Source organism: Delphinus delphis, chromosome 13 (assembly GCF_949987515.2).
Source record: "Delphinus delphis chromosome 13, mDelDel1.2, whole genome shotgun sequence".
NCBI classification, from domain to species: domain Eukaryota; kingdom Metazoa; phylum Chordata; class Mammalia; order Artiodactyla; family Delphinidae; genus Delphinus; species Delphinus delphis.
In genome coordinates this window covers 32,080,348-32,100,422 of record NC_082695.1, presented here as the reverse complement: position 1 = coordinate 32,100,422, position 20,075 = coordinate 32,080,348, and the positions used below count along the sequence as shown (strand labels likewise).

Below are 20,075 nucleotides of genomic sequence, written 5' to 3'. Positions count from 1 at the left end.
GAAACTAATTTATAACAGCACATGTTGTCTAGAAAAACCTTGCACTATCCTAGCGTTTTCTGTACAGAAAGCTTATGATGTTAACTCTCCAAAATAGGTTTAAATATAGTCATAAAGCTTCGGGCTGGGAGGTATCTAATAAATCAGCTAATCACTCTAAATATGAAAGAAGTGATTTCCCCAAGGTTTAGTTTTGGCATAAATGTCTTATTTCATGGCTCCATCACTCTGATAAGCCATAAATGTGCACTAATTTAAATAGCTGGTTTCAATTCCCAAGGATCCTTTCTGTGCTTTAAAAATCATCAATAAAATATAGCTTCCTTGTCAAACTACGTCCTGAATTATTGAATTCAGACTTGTTATTATAAAAAATTAATTACGACAACTATCAGCGAAAAATAATTTCTCCTAAGATACCAAGCCCTGTGAAGACAATTATAGATAATTAAAAGTACAAAGAAAACGGCAAACCATAGGCTCATCTCAGGAAAATACTTTTCAACACACAGCAAAATTAAAATAGCAGTGTCATAAACTTCTAAAACCTGGCTTTCTATAGCTTTATGCTTAATTGCATAAAGCAACATAGGCAACATCTCCATCACAGAGACCGATCCATTCTGCGTAGAAAGTGTGCGTCCAGAGTTCTGTGCAGGGTCCCGGCCCTGGTTCTGGGGGCTCCGTCTGAGACGCTCGCTGGCTTCTCCTCCTCTCCCGGCGGGGCAGGTATCCTCAGCCTTCTGCTCAACGTACTCCCCAGAGAGGTCTCCCTGCACTCACAGGTTCACCACTACCTACACACCTGACGATCCCTTCCACCCTTCTCACCAAACCCCTGGAATGTTCCGCAGACCCTCAGTCTCCACACGAAAGCCCAGCCTCATCCCTCGAGTGCAACCCCCGTGTTTCTAAGGTCAGTGAGCAGCAACCACACTGGCTTTGGCGGTCCCAAGGCTCCGCCCTCTGGGATCTGTGGAGTCTGCTTGGCCTGTGAGAGCCCAGCAGGCCTGTCTCGTGGGCACCCGGCTCCCTCCACCCCCTCCTCTGCCCACACGCACTCCAGCCCTCTCCAGGGACAGCCCAAGTCCTGACGTCCACATGGCGTAGCACAGCACCCACGGTCCTTCCCCACCGGCCTCCCCAGCTCCTGGCCTCATCAACCACTTTCTCTGGTCACTTCTGTAAACACGTATGGAGGACCCACTATGTGCTGGGCTCTATGGACACAACCGCGGACAAAAACAGGCATGAGGCCTCACTCTCAAGCATTAAAACCTAATGGAGAAATAATCCAAAATACAATTATGAACCAAGTGCTTTTATAGAACATAGGGCCTTGAGAGCACAGAACAGACCGCCCGGCCTAGTCCAGGGGTCAGGAAGGGAAGCCTTCCTGACACGCGGCTCAAAAGCCCAAACCCAAGGGTCAGCGGGCATTAGCAACACATGGACACAATGATCAGGCCAAAGGTGGCCCTAGAGGGACAGGCAGGGAGCACAGCGGGCGTGGGGCACTGGGGCAGCACCCCAGGAAACAAGGCCAGCGCTGCCGGAGCATGAGGGGTGAGTGGGCACACGGCTGAGACCAGGCCGAGGAGGGGAAAGGGCAGAGTCTGTGTGTGTGAGGCCTCAGCAGGGTCTGCCCGGATCCTATCCACCAGGCAACAGGAGGCATCTGAAAGGTTTCAAGCAAAGCAGGGTGGACGTGTGGACAGGATGAGGTGGGTCAGGTCATCTCGAGTGCAGGTCTGAGGACATCGGTGGGGACGTCCAGGCGACGGATGACAGTATGGATGCAGGTGGATTTCCCCTGGGCCTCACAACTTGGGGCTTTACGTTGAAATGCAAGGGAGGGAGGGGCGGGGAGAAGAGTAAGGACTGCCAGTTAAGGAAGATGAAAAGAGTAGCAGACTGGAGAAATATTCCAGAAGCAGAAGCCACCGCCCTGCTGGCAGAGAGCTCACAGGAAGTGAAAAGAACAAGGCATAGAGGGGGCTGCCCAGGTCGGCGTGGGCACCTGACGGGCAGGCCAGCCATCCAGCTAGTGAGCGTGTTCATCCCTCTAGGACCGCTGGGTGTGGGCTCTGCCAAGACGAGAATGACTTTAAATCAAATATAAGATCGCTTTATCCCCAAATAATTGTACGGTCAAGTTTTCCGAAAGTTTGTCTATGTGTATAACCCTATATACCTTCTAAATCTGCCCAACTTACTGAAGGCCAAACCCAATGCCGTTATCATGTCCCCAGGCTCTGCATTCCCATTGCAACAGTCACAAAATACTGGCCAAAATCTTCTGTGTTTATTGATGGTGCTTTTCCAAAAAATTATTTTCTACACATTGCTACATCTCAAAGAGGCTTTGCAGGAAAGGCTTGGGAGAACCATGTTGTGCTGTTTCCAGCTAGGTAACGGAAGAAAAGCCAGATGAGCTTTTAAAGGTTTAAACTTCATACCCGTCTATGCTTTTAAAAAAATAAGTTCTTCCTTAAGTAGGATAAAGACAATTTTTTTTAAGAGTGCTTCACCTAATGCTAATCCTCTATAGTAAATAATTTTAAAACAGTCCCTTAGGAATCTCCTAAGCAAACTATGGGCCTATATAAAAAGAACCTGAAATTACTAAGACTAATACATAAATTCCCGATTTAAGCTGTTCAAGAAGAATACATTTGTTGAGTATTTACCAAGAGCCAAACACACTCTATAAACATTTTCTCACTTAATCCTGACAATTTTATGGGGTAAGAGGTATTACTATTCCCATTTCACAGGGAAGAAAATTGAGGCTTAGAGAAGTTAAATAACTTGCTGGAAGTCACACGGTTAAGTGGCAAAACCAAAATTCTGAGTCTAACCGCACATTCTGCATTTCCTTTCATATAATCAAAAGAAGTCATTTTTCAGAAAGAACAACTAAAAGTTTGGACTTCTAAATATAACATTTATGCTGGGCTCAAGGCAAAACCGTGGCTGAGTATCCAGGCCCAGGCCATCTGCCCATAGCTGCCTGCCTGGCTGCATCGGGCTTGAACATCAGGGAAGCCTCTCTGTGCTGCGCTGCGGTGTCTGCACTAGGAATAAGGAGCTTTCTTAGAGGAAATCTTTTTTGTTTTTAAATAGGATTCAATTATGCATATGGAAATCGGTAGAAAATTGACTCTAGTCATGAACATTCCAGGTGAATTTCTAAGAAATTCATCTATGCTATAAAGTGAGCTACCATACAAATACAGCTTTGCACTTGAGCGCTACAACAATCAATAAGTTTAGCAAATCAACAAGAGTACATCACCGATTCCTATCTCTCCCTGGTTTTTGAGAGAAATCCACCAGTGTTCTCCGGAGGCCCCAGCATCGGACCCACGTTGGTCCCAGGCATCCAGACTCAAAACACAACAGTCACATGAACTCTCCCCTGGGCTTCACGACTCTGGACTGATACCCAAATGCAGCGGAGGAGGGTCGGGAGGGTCGGCAGCAGGGTCTGGGGGGATGAGGCTTCACGGCGGAATTTAGGTCCGAAGTGGGCGGCGACTGAGGAAATGCCACACGCACAGAGGGCAGGGTGGGACCTCTCAGGCACCCCCGACGCCAGGAGCCCTGGTCACCACCCACCCATGCGCCGTGGCCGTGAAGAGGGAATGGCCACCGGAAACAGGAGCAGGGCCCACACTCAACTGCCTCACCCGTCTTTTCCCCGTTTCCACCTCAGGGCTGCTCCTGGCCTCCTGGCCTCCTCTTCCAGGCGGGCCTTGTGCCTCCCTCCTCCTTCCTCCTCCTCCTGGCCGTCTCCTTCCCCCATCTGTCCCTCCCTCCCCTTCTGAACAACTCCGTCCTAAAGCCATTACGTGGGCCCATTACGTGGGCACAGGGGAGGCATCCGTGGGGGAGCACTGGGTGGGAGAGGGGGAGCTCAGCACACAGACCTCCACCCCGGGGGGGCGGGGAGTCACCACCGAGGGGGTGGGTGGGCGAATCCCGAACAAAGTGTTGAGGGCACCACCCAGGACGATGACCCCGAGTGGGAAGTCGGACCCTGAGTCAGGCAAGGAGGGCACCCCTGGAAGGGCCGCCTGGTGCAGAGCATCGGGCCTGAAGCCCGATGAGCATAAGGAAGGTGTCTCACACCCTCACCCCCGCAGAGGCTGCCGGCCCGGCATCTAGGGATGCAGCCCGGAGGGCGGGGCCTGAGTCCGGGAGGGGTCGGCGCAGCGACGAGAGGACCAGAATACAGAGGAGGGTGAGCGAACAGGCAAACACACAGGGTAACAGCAGCCGCACCGCTCGCTGTCAAAAACCGAGACTCAAATATTTAAATGCAGGGCTTCCCTGGTGGCGCAGTGGTTGAGAGTCTGCCTGCCGATGCAGGGGACGCAGGTTCGTGCCCCGGTCCGGGAGGATACCATGTGCCGCGGAGCGGCTGGGCCCGTGAGCCATGGCCGCTGAGCCTGCGCATCTGGAGCCTGTGCTCCGCAACGGGAGAGGCCACAACAGTGAGAGGCCCATGTACCGCAAAAAAAAACACTTAAATGCAGAAAACTAGAGTGAATCCTGTGGGATCAGGTTGGAATTGGAGGTATCACTGTGAATTCAGGGATTTCAGTATACAGAGATAGACTGACATATAAAACTCAACAGTGCCAGAAAGCCTGTGTATGTACATATATGCAATGCATAAATCTCTGTGTGTATAAACGCACAAACAGATGTTACTCAGGGAGTAACAGAGACACATCACAAAAACACCAAAACCAACTTGCAGGGGTCCCTACTGACCAAACTGGGGTCCGTTTGTGCGTCAAAATAACAGAAATTGATTTAAATTCAATGAATAAAGTCCACATTAAAATAAATAAATAGGGACTTCCCTGGTGGTCCAGTGGTTAAGACTTCACCCCCCCCAACGCAGGGGGGTGCAGGTTTGATCCCTGGTTGGGGAGCTAAGATCCCACATGCCTCACGGCCAAAAAAACCAAAAAACAGAAGCAATATTGTAACAAATTCAGTAAAGACTTTAAAAATGGTCCACATCAAAAAAATCTTTAAAAAAAATTAAATTAAATACATAAATAGAAAATTTGGTGAAAATAGAATATTTATACCTTTTAATTACCTCTCTGTAAAACACTTATTTCAAAAAAACTGTAACTTTACAGTTGACAAACCTGTCAGACACCATTTCACCATCAAGAGATAAAAGTTATCAGCAGAAACTGGACAAATCAAAATCATGTGCAACTGGTCATGCCACCAGAAGAAAAAGCACCGCTTCTGTGATATTCCCCCAGAGATGCAGAACCTGAATCTAATCATGAGGAAATACCAGACAAATCCAAAATGAGGGGCGTTTACAAACTAAGTGGCCTGTTACCTCCACAAGGGTCAAGGTCCTGCCAGTCCAGGGAAGGCTGAGGAACTGGTCCAGACTGGAGGGACAGACGACTAAACACGGTGTGTGCTCTGAGCTGGGTCCACCATTGCCAAGGGCATTATCGGGGCAGCTCTGATGGCTGACTGGGGTCTGCAGCCTGCGTGGCAGGAGCCTCCCACTTTGAATGGCTTGTCCTAGTCATGTCAGGCGTGGTCTTGTTTGCAGGAAACACATACTGAAGTATCTGAGGTATCAGGCTGGCAAATTGCTCTCTGATCGTCGGGAAAAATTCTTTAAACCATACTTGCAACTTTTCCATAAGTTTGACATAGTTTCCAAAAGAAGTTTTAATGTATTTAGGAAAAGAAAAAATGCTTTCACTCTACAGTGTGAAGGAAGCAGTTATTAAGCATAGGCAGCTAATAAGCCGCTTACCCATATAAAACATTTCACATGAAATAGTGTAGGTTCAAATGAATACTGAAGCGCCCCCAAAGGAGCAGCTTTCATCTCAGTAGCAAAAGGTAATTATGCTGAACAAAAATCAAATATACTTTAAAAATGCAAAGCACATTCGTGGCAAGAATCCTTTGGTTCAATCTCAAAAGGAAACAAAAGTCTCTGGTTTGAGAAGCGTGCAGGAAGGGAGGATGGGGTTCCACTCGGGCAGGAGACAGAAGCTGGACATCTCCAGGCCCACCCTCCTTAGAACTCGGCGAAGCCCCCGCGGCCTGAAGGCTTCACACGTCTCCACTGGAAGTAAGTGCTGCTCCGTGACATTTTCTTCTGCTAAATCAATCTAAAAATCAGGTACTCAGTCCCCTTTCCAGGGTTCAAGATTCTTACTGCCCACTAGGGACCCCTAATGACAGGGTGTAGAGGCTCCTCTGCAGGACAGATTGGGAGCATAAATAATCTGAAGGCTCCTCAGCAAGTTCTCTACTGAAGTAAAAGTTTAGGATGGTGTCTGCTTTCATATACTATTAAAGGATTCATAGAATTAAAGAATTTTTTTTAATACATATAATTGACAAAGTTTATTATCAAAAACTTCAGTAGGTTTTTAAAAAGACTGTGCTGGTTTTACAATACTGAAAGATGACAATCCAAGACAGGACATAGACAAACAAGGATAATTAAAATATTAAGTACCAGGCTTCCCTGGTGGCTCAGTGGTTGAGAGTCCGCCTGCCAATGCAGGGGACATGGGTTCGTGCCCCGGTCCAGGAAGATCCCACATGCCGCGGAGCGGCTGGGCCCATGAGCCATGGCCTCTGAGCCTGCGTGTCCGGAGCCTGTGCTCCCCAATGGGAGAGGCCACAGCAGTGAGAGGCCCGCGTACCGCAAAAAAAAAAAAAAAAAATATATATATATATATAAAGTACCTTCTAAATTAAAAGACCATATGCAAAAATAAACTCTAAATGGTTTAAAGACCTTAATATAAGACATGACATCATAAAACTCCTGAAGAGAACATAAGCAAAACATTCTCGGATGTAAATCATAGCAATATTTTCTTAGATCGGTCTTCCAAAGCAAAAGAAATAAAAGCCAAATAAATAAATAAACAAACAAACAAACAAGCAAGTGGGACCTAATCAAACTTAAAAGCTTTGGCAAAGCAAAGGAAATCACCAACAAAACACAAAAAACCTCTACAGAATGGGAGAAAGTACTTGCAAATGATGTGACTGACAAGGGGTTAGTATCTAAAATACACAAACAGCTCATACAACTCAATATCAAAAAAACCAAACAACCCAATCAAAAAACGGGCAGAAGACCTAAATAGACATTTCTCCAAAGAAGACATACAGATGGCCAACAAGCACATGAAAAGATGCTCAACATCACTAATTACTAGAGAAATGCAAATCAAAACTACAATGAGGTATCACCTCACACCAGTCAGAATGGCCATCATCAAAAAAGTCTATAAATAAATGCTGGAGAGGGTGTGGAGAAAAGGGAACCCTCTGGTGGGAATGCAAACTGGTGCTACCACTACTATGGAAAACAGCATGGAGGTTCCTTAAAAAACTAAAAATAATGTTATCATATGATTCAGCAATACCAATCCTGGGCATATATCCAGAAAAGATGAAAACTATAATTCGAAAAGATACATGCACTCCAATGTTCATAGAAGCTCTATTTACAATAGCCAAGACATGGAAGCAACCTAAGTGTCCATTGACAGATGAATGGATAAAGAAGATGTGGTATGTAGTACAATGGACTATTACTCAGCCATAAAAAAGAACGAAATAATGCCATTTGCAGTAACGTGGATGAAGCTAGAGAATATCTACTAAGTGAAGTAAGTCTTACAGAGAAAGACAAATATCATATGGTATCACTTATATGTGGAATCTAAAAAATAATACAAATGAATCTATATACAAAAGAGGAACAGACTCAGACATAGAAAACAAACTTACGGTTACCGAAGGGGAAAGAGCGGGGAGGGGTAAATTAGGAGTATGGGATTAACATATACACACAACTATACATAAAATAGATAAGCAACAAGGATTTACTGTATAGCACAGGCAACTGTGTTCAATATCTTGCACTAACCTATAATGGAAAAGAATCTGAAAAAATATATATGTATATAACTGAATCACTTTGCTGTACACCTGAAACTAACACAATATAATAAATCACCTATACTTCAATTAAAAAATAAATAAATAACATAATTCAACATGGCCCATACAAACTGTCTTTATAAGACAGGCTTTGTGAACATGGTCCTTGCCCTATCTTGTACTTTATACAGTTTCATTCATTGTATCATCTACTGACTGACTCCAGGAAGAAGACAAATATGTTCTTTTCCTTTGCGAGAGTATATGCGTACACACCACCACTCATCCACCCAGAAGGGACAGAACACTAGAGGAGAGGTTTGGCAACTTAATCAGTTAAATTCAAAGATGAGCTCATTTGTAAACCAGTATCGACAGCAAATAAACTACTTGGAAGCCTACGCTGAGAACTACTGTTACAGAGGAGGACTTTTGTTGCAGTGCCTGTGGATGCTTCAGTTATTGATGTCTCCCCCCAAAAGTTCATTGGTTAGAAAGAAGTCCCCTGCTCATCCTCCCGTGACAGTTTCACGGCTCAATGAAAATGCAGTTCTTTAGGTTCAAATACCCAAATGCCTGAATATTTAACTGCGTATTTAATGACTGTAAATGCCATCCGAAGATAAGAATCTTCTAAATTAAAATTGATTTGGTTTTCACTTTTCTGATGTTGAGATGCTTCCTTAGGTAGAGAATTACCATGGTGGAAGTGAACAGATCTCTCACAACGTTTAAAAAATGCAGACATTAGTTCCACTGGCATGTAATTATTTTGCAAGAAAGCACCTCTGTGTGTACACCCAGGAAGCAGACCAGTTACTCTAACAGAAGACTGCAGGGATAATGCTCAAGGGGCCCCTCTGAATCTTTCAAAGTCACTCAATTAGCCACATCCCCCAGCATAGAAACTACTCCCTGGAAGTAGTTACGCACTTTTAGAAGCTGTGTTAATTCTTCTTCAGGCCATTTAGCTAATTAATACTTGAGAGTTTTAGTAAATCATTACTTCAACATACTAAACAACAGTTCCTATGGGCTGGATTGGACCTGACTGTATGTCTTTTTAAAAGATGCTGACTTAGGCGCTTCCCTGGTGGCGCAGTGGTTGAGGGTCCGCCTGCCGATGCAGGGGACACGGGTTCGTGTCCTGGTCCGGGAGGATCCCGCATGCCACGGAGCGGCTGGGCCCGTGAGCCATGGCCGCTGAGCCTGTGCGTCTGGAGCCTGTGCTCCGCAGCGGGAGAGGCCACAACAGTGAGAGGCCCGCGTAACGCAAAAACAAAACAAAACAAAACAAAAAAGATGCTAACTTAAGTGAGAGATACAGCATCACATAAAAAATTTCTTCAAACCAAATGCCCTAGGATATGCCGAGAGAAAACAGAATAGGGAGAAAAACACAAAATAAGGCAAGTAGGGGAGATACTGGGTTTTGAAGGAGCCGGCTACTTGGTTCTGGCCTGAGGAAGAATCCTCCAGGCAGAAGGAACGGTTCTTCAGACAGCACGGTCTAGACTGCAGGTTCTGTTCAGCCGAGCAAACCAATGACTGCGGGTGGTGGCACGTGATGGGCAAGTGCAGATGGTGAGAAGCCTTGAATGCTACTCTACAGAAAGGACCCAGGGCCCTCTACTAACAGGATCTCAGCTCAGTTTCCGTTGGGTTAGAGAGGGTATAAAGAGTGAACAACAGAAAAATGACCAGAGGCAGCTCTGAGTTGGAGGATATGACTTGAGAGAAATCAAGAAGGATGAGTAGAGAAAGGGTGGTGACCATGTGGCCAGGCTCCTGGGTAAGTGAGAGGGAGGGGTCCAGGGTGTGTCCAGGATCTGGACTGACTGCAGGTGGATGATGGTGCTGCAGGAGGAGGGACTGCAGCAGAAGCAGGCTGACCATCAGGGGACCAAGACGGGTTCATTTTTAACATCTAAGATAAATCCAAAGAGTAAGAAAAGTAACAGCATGAAAGTGTCCATTGATTTGGGACGTCCCTGGTTCCATTCAACCCACAAAATGTTAACCGCCATCCCTGAGGCCCTGGTGAGCTAAGCAAGAGCAGCTTCAGGGGAGTGGCAGGGTGTAGGTGCCCGAGGGTGTACACGGGATGAGTGGTGGCCAGGGAGAAAATACTGGAGCCCTCAAGAAACTTGGATGCTACCGGCCAGCTCGGGCCATGAGAGAACAACATGAGAGACTTTAAAGTAAAAGAGATGTGTGTGCAGTGATGCTGCAAAGAGACGTTCTGGACTGGATCTTGGAAGAGGAAAAGGACATTAGTAGAAAAGCTAGTGAAATTTGAATAAAGTCTGCAGTTTAATGACCACTGACATACCAATATTAATTTCCTAGTTCTGACAAATGTCCTGAGGTCATGTAAGATACTAACCTCAGAAGATAGTGGGCGAAGCATATACAGGACTATCCCTGTACTACATTTGCAAGTTTTCTCTAAATCTAGTTAATCCAAAATAAAAAGTTTACCTACAAAAAAAGAAATAAATCTAAGAACAGATATTCCAACAATACCACCCGCAAATGGAACTTCTTAGTGTTCAGGAATTTCTGAATTTATTTTTTTAATATCTGGCTGACTCTAACGTGATTACTAATTGTAAAAAAAATACTTGGAAAACGTAGAAAATATACTTTTTATCTCACAGCTTGAGAAATAACAATTTTTAACATCTTTTATCTCATGTATAGATATGAGATTTTTTTTAAACCATCACTGAGACTAATCCCTCCTGGTGGGGGGGGCCGGGTCCCCTTAATATTTTATCATAAGCTTTCCCTTCCATATAATTTAAAGTTCTTCAAAAGCATTTACATGACTACACAACTGTCTACACAAAATTGTACCACAATGTTTTACCTATTCCACATTTGTTGGACATTTAGATTATTTCCAACTTTTCTCCATATATAAATAGTACCATGAGTATCATATGCATAAATTAAATGCTCATGCTTATTTCATTAAGTAATTCCAAAAAGTGGAGTCCCTGAGTTGAAGGAAATGTTGACTTAACATTTTTAATAAATACTATCAATGTGTCCCCCAAAACGATAGAGCCAACTTATACTCCCAGAAGCAATGTACAGAGAGCTAGTTACAGAGAGCTAGTTCCCTGACCCACCAGCAATGGGGCATTAGCACTTTGTTGACTGTTAATTTGGTAGGTTAAAAAATGTTCATCGTTGCTTTTAACTTTGTCTTTCTTTGTTTTCTAGTGAGACTGAATACATTTAAACATATTTGCTTTTTAGCTACTTTCATTTCCTCTTCCATGAATTACTTAGTTCCTAATGCCTTTTGCCTGTTTTTGTACTGATATTTTAGTGTACTTGATTATTTTTTCTACTTCCTTTATCTATTTTGGACCTTCTGCAAGTTGTAGTTGTGGTAAATACTTGCCAGTTTATTTCCGCTTTAATTTTATTTATTATGAGGTTCTTTGGCGTACACAGTTTAATTTGGATGTATATATATCTCATATTCCTTTATAATTTCTTCTACTGCTTTTACGATTATAAAGACCTCACAGTCCTAACATTAAACCAAAGAAATATTAGTGTTAGTTTAAAAGAGCACTTAAAATTACGAAGGGAAAAAGCCAGATCACTTGTCCAACTGAAAAAAAAATCAGTTGTTTTTATTTTGGAGACTTCAAATGTAGAGGTCTGGGATTATATAGTGATTGACAATACTAATTCTATAACCTCCATCATACATAATTATTAATAAATAATTCTTACCGAGACAAGTCTTCTCTTAAGGGTATCTAAGACAGTTGGTAAATTTTTTGGATAATATAGGAATTATATAGCTGAGAGTTTCCAAAAGAACCAAAAAATTAAACTCATGGCATGACTATGTCAAGAAAAATTTAGTCCAGCCAGTCCCCAAGGACACAGAGGGCCATGTGAGACACCCTTAATACTTTAACTATTAGCAGTTACTCTTCCCATCCCACTTCTAAGCAAGATTCCAGTTTTCTCTACCTTAGTCTTAATAGCTACAGAGAAGGGGAAATGATAAAATAGAAAGACCACAGGTAAAGTAGAAAGACCACAGGTAAAGTAGAAAGACCACAGGCTTTAGAACTTGCTAGATGTGGGCTCAAATCCTGGATCCACCACTAACTAGCTAGTTTTACCCTAAGTAAGTCAAATGGCCCCTCAAAGCTTCATCATCTGTAACACAGAGGTCAGTGTTAGTGACAGAGATTGGGCATGTAATAAATTAGTTTGTAGTGATTTTCAAAGAAATGCCTTGCTTGTTGTAAAATCACTACAGAAATTGTTTATTTTTCAATAGAATTTTCTGTTCACATATAAATATGTATGAGTACACAGTTTTTGTTTTTCTTTTGTTATTATTTTTAAGGCCTAAGGTAAGTGACTCAATCTATTTTGTTTAGTAAGCAGCCTACAGAAAAGATTAAACTATTTCCAGGAACTATAGGAGGAAGATCCCCATTATAATACTAAGACAGGAGGCAATTTAGGGAATAGTTTCCTTTATCGCATTAAAAGTAGTAAAAATATAAATCCTCAAAAGCCCCTCGAATAATTCAACTCGTATTCAACGAGCAGTTTGCAGCATCTGTATACACAAACCAAATCTCATCCTTCTTCTAAACATTTAGCAATGTTCCACAGCTGGGGAAAACAGCGATGACACCAGTGTCAGATCTGGAGAAGAATAAGCCACAGGATGACACTTTGGGGAATGGACCACTAGCTACAAAATAAGTCTGGCAAAGGAAGGACAACAGCAAAAAGCTATTTCCTAGTAAAACTGAAAAACTACTTAAGATAAACATGTAACTGGCTACAATGAAAACTATAAATACTAAATTACTAAAAAAAATCTTAGTTTTGAGGACTGAATATTTTTAATTTGTTGGCTTAAGTCTGCTTTTCTTTTCCTAGAATAAATGCTTCAACTGTAGAATAAGAGAATCTAAAACAATTTACATTAGTGTGGAAAATATAGCTGCAGGGGAGAGACAACAACATAATAAATCACAACCTCTCTCTGAGAAGAAAAACAATTGTTTTTAAAAAAAAAAAAAAACCCTGCTGTTGGGGCCAGGTACAGTCCAAACTTATTTCTAGAATTCCAGTGTTGCATAACTGGAGTGTATTTCAATGAAACTGAACATCAAGTTACATAATTGTCAAATTACTGTGTTCTATTTTGCTTTTTCAGCAAAGAACATGATGGGACTTGGGGTGACAGCAAAAGAAGAAAAGAAATTTAAAGCAGTATATTTTGCTTCTAATAGAAAACAACTTTTATTTTTAAAAATCATTTAGGTAGAAGATCACAAATTTTCAATATTGCGTGCCAAGACTAAGCATTATATATGGTCTTTAAAAACCTCAAATCTTGTTTGTCATTTTTTAAGATATTTTCAGTTGTTTCCATTATTGGAGGGAAAGAAAGTTAAATACTTACGGTACTTTAAAAGTTCATTAGAGGAGAATTATCAAATTTACATGCTTCTTTCCCACCAAGAGTAGCACAAACGTTGGACATTCAACTATATTTTACAGAAAATTTAATAATAGCTGCCTGCTTGTATAGCAGTAATCACAATATATATGGAATATATATTCCAGGGAAATAGCATCTGCATTTGTTGATTTAAATTTAAATCATCAGAGAATTAGTTGAATATTAAAAAGCTGTTATCTAAAACCTACGGATGTATTAAAAACCATAATGAGGGACATTTATCTTGGAGCAAATGTACAACCTCCTGTAAAACATGACTCCAATAGAAGAGTACGAATGCCATCATTAGAAGATTAAACCAATCGGGGAAAAGCTTAAACAAAGAATTATAAACAAACTAAGCAGCATCGTTTGTTTTCTTGTTCACAGGGAAAGTTTACAAATCAGTTCTTTTTTCAAAGGCAAATAAATGAGTTAAGAGCTTCAGACTTTCTTGATATACATATTTGAAAGTCTTAGATGACACTGATGAAGTCTACAGGGGAGCATGTGACACTGTCAACTAGCGATACTATTATTATAGATTTAAATTAATAAACCTAAACCAACTGCAGCTATCTAATAAAAATGTCACTTAAAAGTAATTCACTATAAAGCAAAACTGTAAAGGGTGGTGACAATTACCGTGACTCAGAGGGGTCACACCATCCCTGGGCTTCTTTTCTTCTTCAGCTTGCTCCTAGAACACAGAAAATGTGGTTTAGACCCTGTTTCTGGGTTATTGTTTGAAACACTGAACATTGACTTCTCTGTTTGCTGGAAGCCAAGCCATGAAGAGCGCTGTGAATGGAAGGGACCTACATCAGCAGCCAGCGTGCAGCGGCAGGGGGAGGGGGGAGGGGGGGTGCCACACCACCACCCATTCGGACGTGGGAGGAACCCTTGGTTATTGTCTTAATTCTCTGTTGGCTCAAATATGACAGAAAGGAAGGTTCAAAGGCAGGCTGAGGGAAGAAGGGCGTCCCCTGCCCCCGCCAAGCCCTCCATCCTCCCCTGGCTTGCAGCCTGCTGGCACCTGCTACAGCTTATGAGGCTCAGTTAAGGTCCAAGTTTAGCCCAACCAACCCTCACAGAATGAACAAATGCCTTCAAAGATCCCTGCGAAGAAACCACAAACACAAGCGACCCTGAGAAGGCAGAGCTTCTGTCCACGGAGCCAGCAGTGCATCAGGCCAGGCTCACAGCAACTCCTGGAGGAAAGTCGACCATTTAGCGAAGACTAAGAGAATCACTTCTTTTTTCAAAGATACTCCAAGAGCTTTTGTCCAGATATGTGTCTTACTTACATAGTTTTGTGGCCATAAAAAAATGTATGCCCCCTATAAAAAAACTCATAATAATTTTACACTTAAAAGTTGAGGGACAGAGTTTCCCAATTTTAAGATCTTTCAAATTAAGAGTTTCAACGGGCTTTCAACTCTCTTATGGAAGTATAAATATGCAATACTTTTTTTTTTTTTTGCAGTACGCGGGCCTCTCACTGTTGTGACCTCTCCCGTTGCGGAGCACAGGCTCCGGACGCGCAGGCCCAGTGGTCATGGCTCACAGGCCCAGCCGCTCTGCGGCACGTGGGATCTTCCCGGACCGGGGCACGAACCCATGTGCCCTGAATCGGCAGGCGGACTCTCAACCACTGCACCACCAGGGAAGCCCAATACTTTTGAATAGTTTCCAAGACAAACTGATTGTCATCCAAGAAGATGAAAATCAGCAGCTGAATTCCACAAGACCTGTGCATAATTGATGGGTGATGCTGATAAAAAAGTATCAGGATTTAGTAAGTTTGGTCAACAATCATTTCCTACAGTTTATCCTGTAATTTTGGAGACATATCTTTTATTTTTTCATTCTTTCACATTTTATTCTTTATTTTTAAACATCTTTATTGGAGTATAATTGCTTTACAATGGTGTGCTAGTTGCTGCTGTACAACAAAGTGAATCAGCTATATGTATACATATATCCCCATATCCCCTCCCTCTTGCGTCTCCCTCCCACCCTCCCTATCCCACCCCTCCAGGTGGTCACAAAGCACCAAGCTGACCTCCCTGTGTTATATGGCTGCTTCCCACTAGCTACCTATTTTACATTTGGTAGTGTATATATGTCCATGCCACTCTCTCACTTCGTCCCAGCTTACCCTTCCCCCTCCCCGTGGCTTCAAGTCCATTCTCTACGTCTGCATCTTTATTCCTGTCCTGCCGCTAGGTTCTTCAAAACCTTTTTTTTTTTTTAGATTCCATATATGTGTTAGCATACAGTATTTGTTTTTCTCTTTCTGACTTACTTCACTCTGTATGACAGACTCTAGGTCCATCCACCTCACGACAAATAACTCAATTTCGTTTCTTTTTATGGCTGAGTAATATTCCATTCTATATATGTGCCACATCTTCTTTATCCATTCATCTGTCAATGGACACTTAGGTTGCTTCCATGTCCTGGCTATTGTAAATAGTGCTGCAATGAACATTGTGGTACATGACTCTTCTTGAATTATGGTTTTCTCAGGGTATATGCCCAGTAGTGGGATTGCTGCGTCTTATGGTAGTTCTATTTTTAGTTTTTTAAGGAACCTCCATACTGTCTTCCATAGTGGCTGTATCAATTTACATTCCCACCAACAGGGCAAGAGGGTTCCCTTTTCTCCACACCCTCTCCAGCATTTATTGTTTGTAGACATTTTTATCTTTTTAAGCCAGGCCTAGGGTGACTGACTATCCCAGTTTGCCTGGGACTGATCCGGTCACAGCACTGAAGTCCCATAACTGGAGGACCCTTCAGTCCTAGACAAACCAAGAGGGTTGGTCATCTAAGCTATGACAGCCATTAAAACTAAACCTAAAAAGTAGACTTCAGATAACAGGAACACAAGGCTTTAAAACAAGGTTTCAAAAAATTAATATTTTAATGAGAGCAAACTAGTTTTTAACTGTTAATCACTACTAATTTCATTTTTATATTGTACTTTTTGTTTCTTTTTTAGTCTATGGCTTTAAGGTACAAAATACAATTTGTATAGTAGTAAATCATATAATTTTCCAATAAACAAGTAATACATATATATCCAGATATGTGACTGAAGCTTCTTTATTGATGAGGTGAACAAACCAACAAGTCTGAAGATGACTGCGTCAGGCTGCCATTTGTGTATATAGTCATACAGAATTGATTATGGTAGATTCCTTGAGATGCCTTAGTTTACACATATAATTTATTTTATTTTTTGAGTTCACATTGTTCAAGGTAAAAATAAATAGAGAAACAATTAATACAGTGAAAACTCCCCTCCCACCCCGACCCATTCTCCCTCATCTGGCCTACGTATAGTACCTCCACCCAGAAATCTTCGTTACTAGATTCTGAAATATCCTTGCAAAGTTTCCTTTATAAAAAAAGAGAATGTATTTTCTTATTTTCTTGTTCTTGTGCACAAAGATAGCACTGTTTTCTACCTTTCTTTTCACTTAAAATACCCTGGAGGTCTTTATCAGGTTGTAAGAGCACACTCCTTCTTTTTGCAGTTACCTGAACGGATACCTCATGATTTATTTAACTGATTCCATGTTTATGGATGTCCAGGTTGTCTCAAATCTTTTTTCCAATCACATAACACTGTGGTGGAAAACCAGTACACGGAGCGTTTTGCATATGTGCCAGGATATGTACAGAATGACTTCCCAGAAGTGGACCAGCCGGGTCAAACCAGACTTGTGTTTTCCTGCCAGGTCTGGCGCCCAGCAAGCCGCACTCAACAGCCCCACAGCCTCGGATCAGGCCCGTCTTCCCAGAGCCTTGCCCACAGGGTGTGATAGCAAAGTTTTGGATTTTTGCCAAGATGATGATGAAAAAGATAATATCTCACTATCGTTTTATTTGCATTTGTTCCATTATGAAGAAGCTGAAGACTGTATATTTAAAAGCCATTGTATTTCCTTTTCTGTGAAGTATCTCTTTACATCTGTGGCCCATTTTTTTCTGTTGGAATGACTACTCATCTTTTGGTCTGGATAAATTAGGAAGATTAGTCCTTTGTCTACAATATGAGAGGCATTATTTATTTTTTCCTGGTTAGTCATTTCTCTTTTTCACTTCTTTCTTACAGTATTTTTAATACGCAAGGATTTTTGTTGTTTATTTTGAGAAATAAAATTATCAAACTCTTCTTTTATGGCTGCTATGGTTGAGTAATAGGAGATCCTTCTCTACTCCCACATCATAAAAACCTTCTTCTTTGTTTATGTCTTTTACACTTATGGTTTATTTCTTACACTTAAATCTTTGACAAATTTGAATTTGTGCCGGGACACGGTGTGAAGTTGAGACACACTATTCCTACCCAGGTGGCTCGTCACCTGTCCCAAGACCACTTATGGGATGGTCCCCCTCCTCCCATCAGTCTAAGATCAGTGTCCTATACACTAAACCCCCAGGTGCATTTGCCTCTTCTGTTTCGTTAGTTTACCTGTCTATCCAAGTACCAGAGCCACGATGCTTTACTTATTAAGCCTGATGTTTTGATATGTTTCCTGGGCTACTTTGTGTTTTAACCACAGTAAGAGGTTCTGTTCTGTACAAGTCTTAGAGTCAGACAGCTGAGGGTTTACGCCCCTGCTTCTCCCCTCACCAGCTGTGTGACCCTGGGCAAGTGATTTAACCTCTCTGAGTTTTGGTTTCCTAAATTGTGACTTGGAGGTAATGATATCTTGTTGACTGAATTGTTTTGAGGATTAGAGACACACGGGTAGAGCCCTACTAAGCACATGCCACATGCAGACTCTCAGTTAACGGCAGTTATCATAGGTGTTTTGCCAGATCTCAAACTGTCAAGAGTGTATCGAGACTTAATCAAAATTAAGTTATCTTCTATTTGTTTTCTAACTGAAAAAGCGTATCTTGGATGAACAGATCTCGGATGGAAGAAGAATCCTGAGGGAGGAGTAAAGAGGAATCTTAAAACCCTGAGTTAATTACTTATTTAAAGAATATTTATTGGGCAATTAATGTGCCAGGAACAGTGCTGGGTTTTAGGGAACAAATGGAATGCAATGCCCAGTGTTTGTGCACCGGCTGCCCTTCACTGGTCAGGTGTCTGCCAGCTGTTCATGGCGGATGGAGGACAAAGTGAAGGCTGGGTGTCCCCGCCGTCCCCTCCTCCCCATCCCACTGTGCAGGGCCCGTCCTCCACACAGCTCGCTTGCACCGGCCTCCACCCCTGCACAGCCATCACCCTGCTCTCCAGGGCTTCCACCCCGCCCCCCGCCTGCCTCGCTCAGCCCCTGGCATCCAGGTCACTCAGTCTCACACACGGCGACCAATGGACCCACGTCTCCCTCCATCAAGTTACAGACGTGCAGATCCCAAGTCCACTGTACGGCTTCATCTGGGTGCCCTACAGGCTCCTGAAACTCAGCCAGCACAAAATTAGCTCCTCATCTTCACTCTAATGCTCTTGCATCCCCTGTTCAGAGTCCCCAGAACTCACTCTGCGGCTTCTGGGACCCACGCCTCGGTCACGCTGTCCGCCCCGCTCTCCCTCCCAGCCCCAGGGAGATCACCTCACGGTGGGCAGGATCCCCAGATGACCCCAAGGAGCCACCCCCAAGTCCCTTCCCCGTCACTTGCTTCTAGACCACAGAAAATGGCAGAGGCGATGGGATGGTCACCCCCTCGATTGCATTACAACGTATGACTCCCCTCAGCTGAATGGAGGAGAGTCTCCGGCTGGCCTGAAAAAGCAGGCTGCCTTGTTGTGAGAGGACCACATGGCAAGGAACCGTGGGTCTCCCCGGAGCTGAGGCTGGCCTCTGCGTTATAGCCGGCAAGAAGGCAGGAACCTCAGTCCTACAACTACAAGGCACTGAATTTTGCCGACAACCATCTGAGCTCGGAAGAGGCCACAGAGCTTCAAAAGGAACTCAGTCCAACCATTTGATTTTACCCTTTGAGCCCCTGAGCAGAGAACCTATTTAAGCCATGCCTGGACATCTGACCTACAGGCAGTGTGAGGTAACAGTCAATGTGCTGTAATAAGCCACTAAGCTTGTGGTGATTTGTTACCATCAATAGAAAGCTAACATGTGCCTATTACTCCCCCGGGAAGCTTTCTCTGACCCTACTTCCTCTTCTCTGCTTCCCACCTCACCCATGCTAAGTCAGGTAACCTTCTGAAGCCTGGAAATATCCTGTATAAATCTCTAATACTGGGCCTGCCACACTGCATGACCAGCTTCTCTCTTACTGGTCTCGTCTGCTTTGCTGAGCTTACTGAAGGCAGACAGGGTCTTAACCATCTTTCCTCCCCAAAGCACAGCCTGGCCCCTCGTCCAGCTTAACAAGTACTTGCTGACTGAAGGCATGAATGCAAGGTTCAAGAATGGGACTTTTGTACCTGGCAGATTTCACGTCCAAAGTTATCATGGATATCTCTGTGCAAGTAATACAGTTGCATCCTTACAAAACGTACTACAACCCAGTGCTCCTCAAACTTTCACATGCATGTGAATCATCTGGGAAGCCTGTTAAAATGCACATCTGGATTCCGTGGGTCTGGGGAGGGCCTAAGAGCACGAGTTTC

General features: G+C 43.1%; 1 protein-coding gene across 1 annotated transcript in view; it reads right to left on the bottom strand.

The window, feature by feature from the left end:
- L3MBTL4 (L3MBTL histone methyl-lysine binding protein 4) overlaps positions 1 to 20,075 on the bottom strand; it is a 302,262-nt gene that overhangs the window by 274,462 nt on the left and 7,725 nt on the right. The window contains exon 2 of the mRNA XM_060027767.1: positions 14,123 to 14,177. Within this exon, the coding sequence (XP_059883750.1) occupies positions 14,123 to 14,177 (55 nt within the window). The remainder of the gene's footprint in view (positions 1 to 14,122; positions 14,178 to 20,075) is intronic.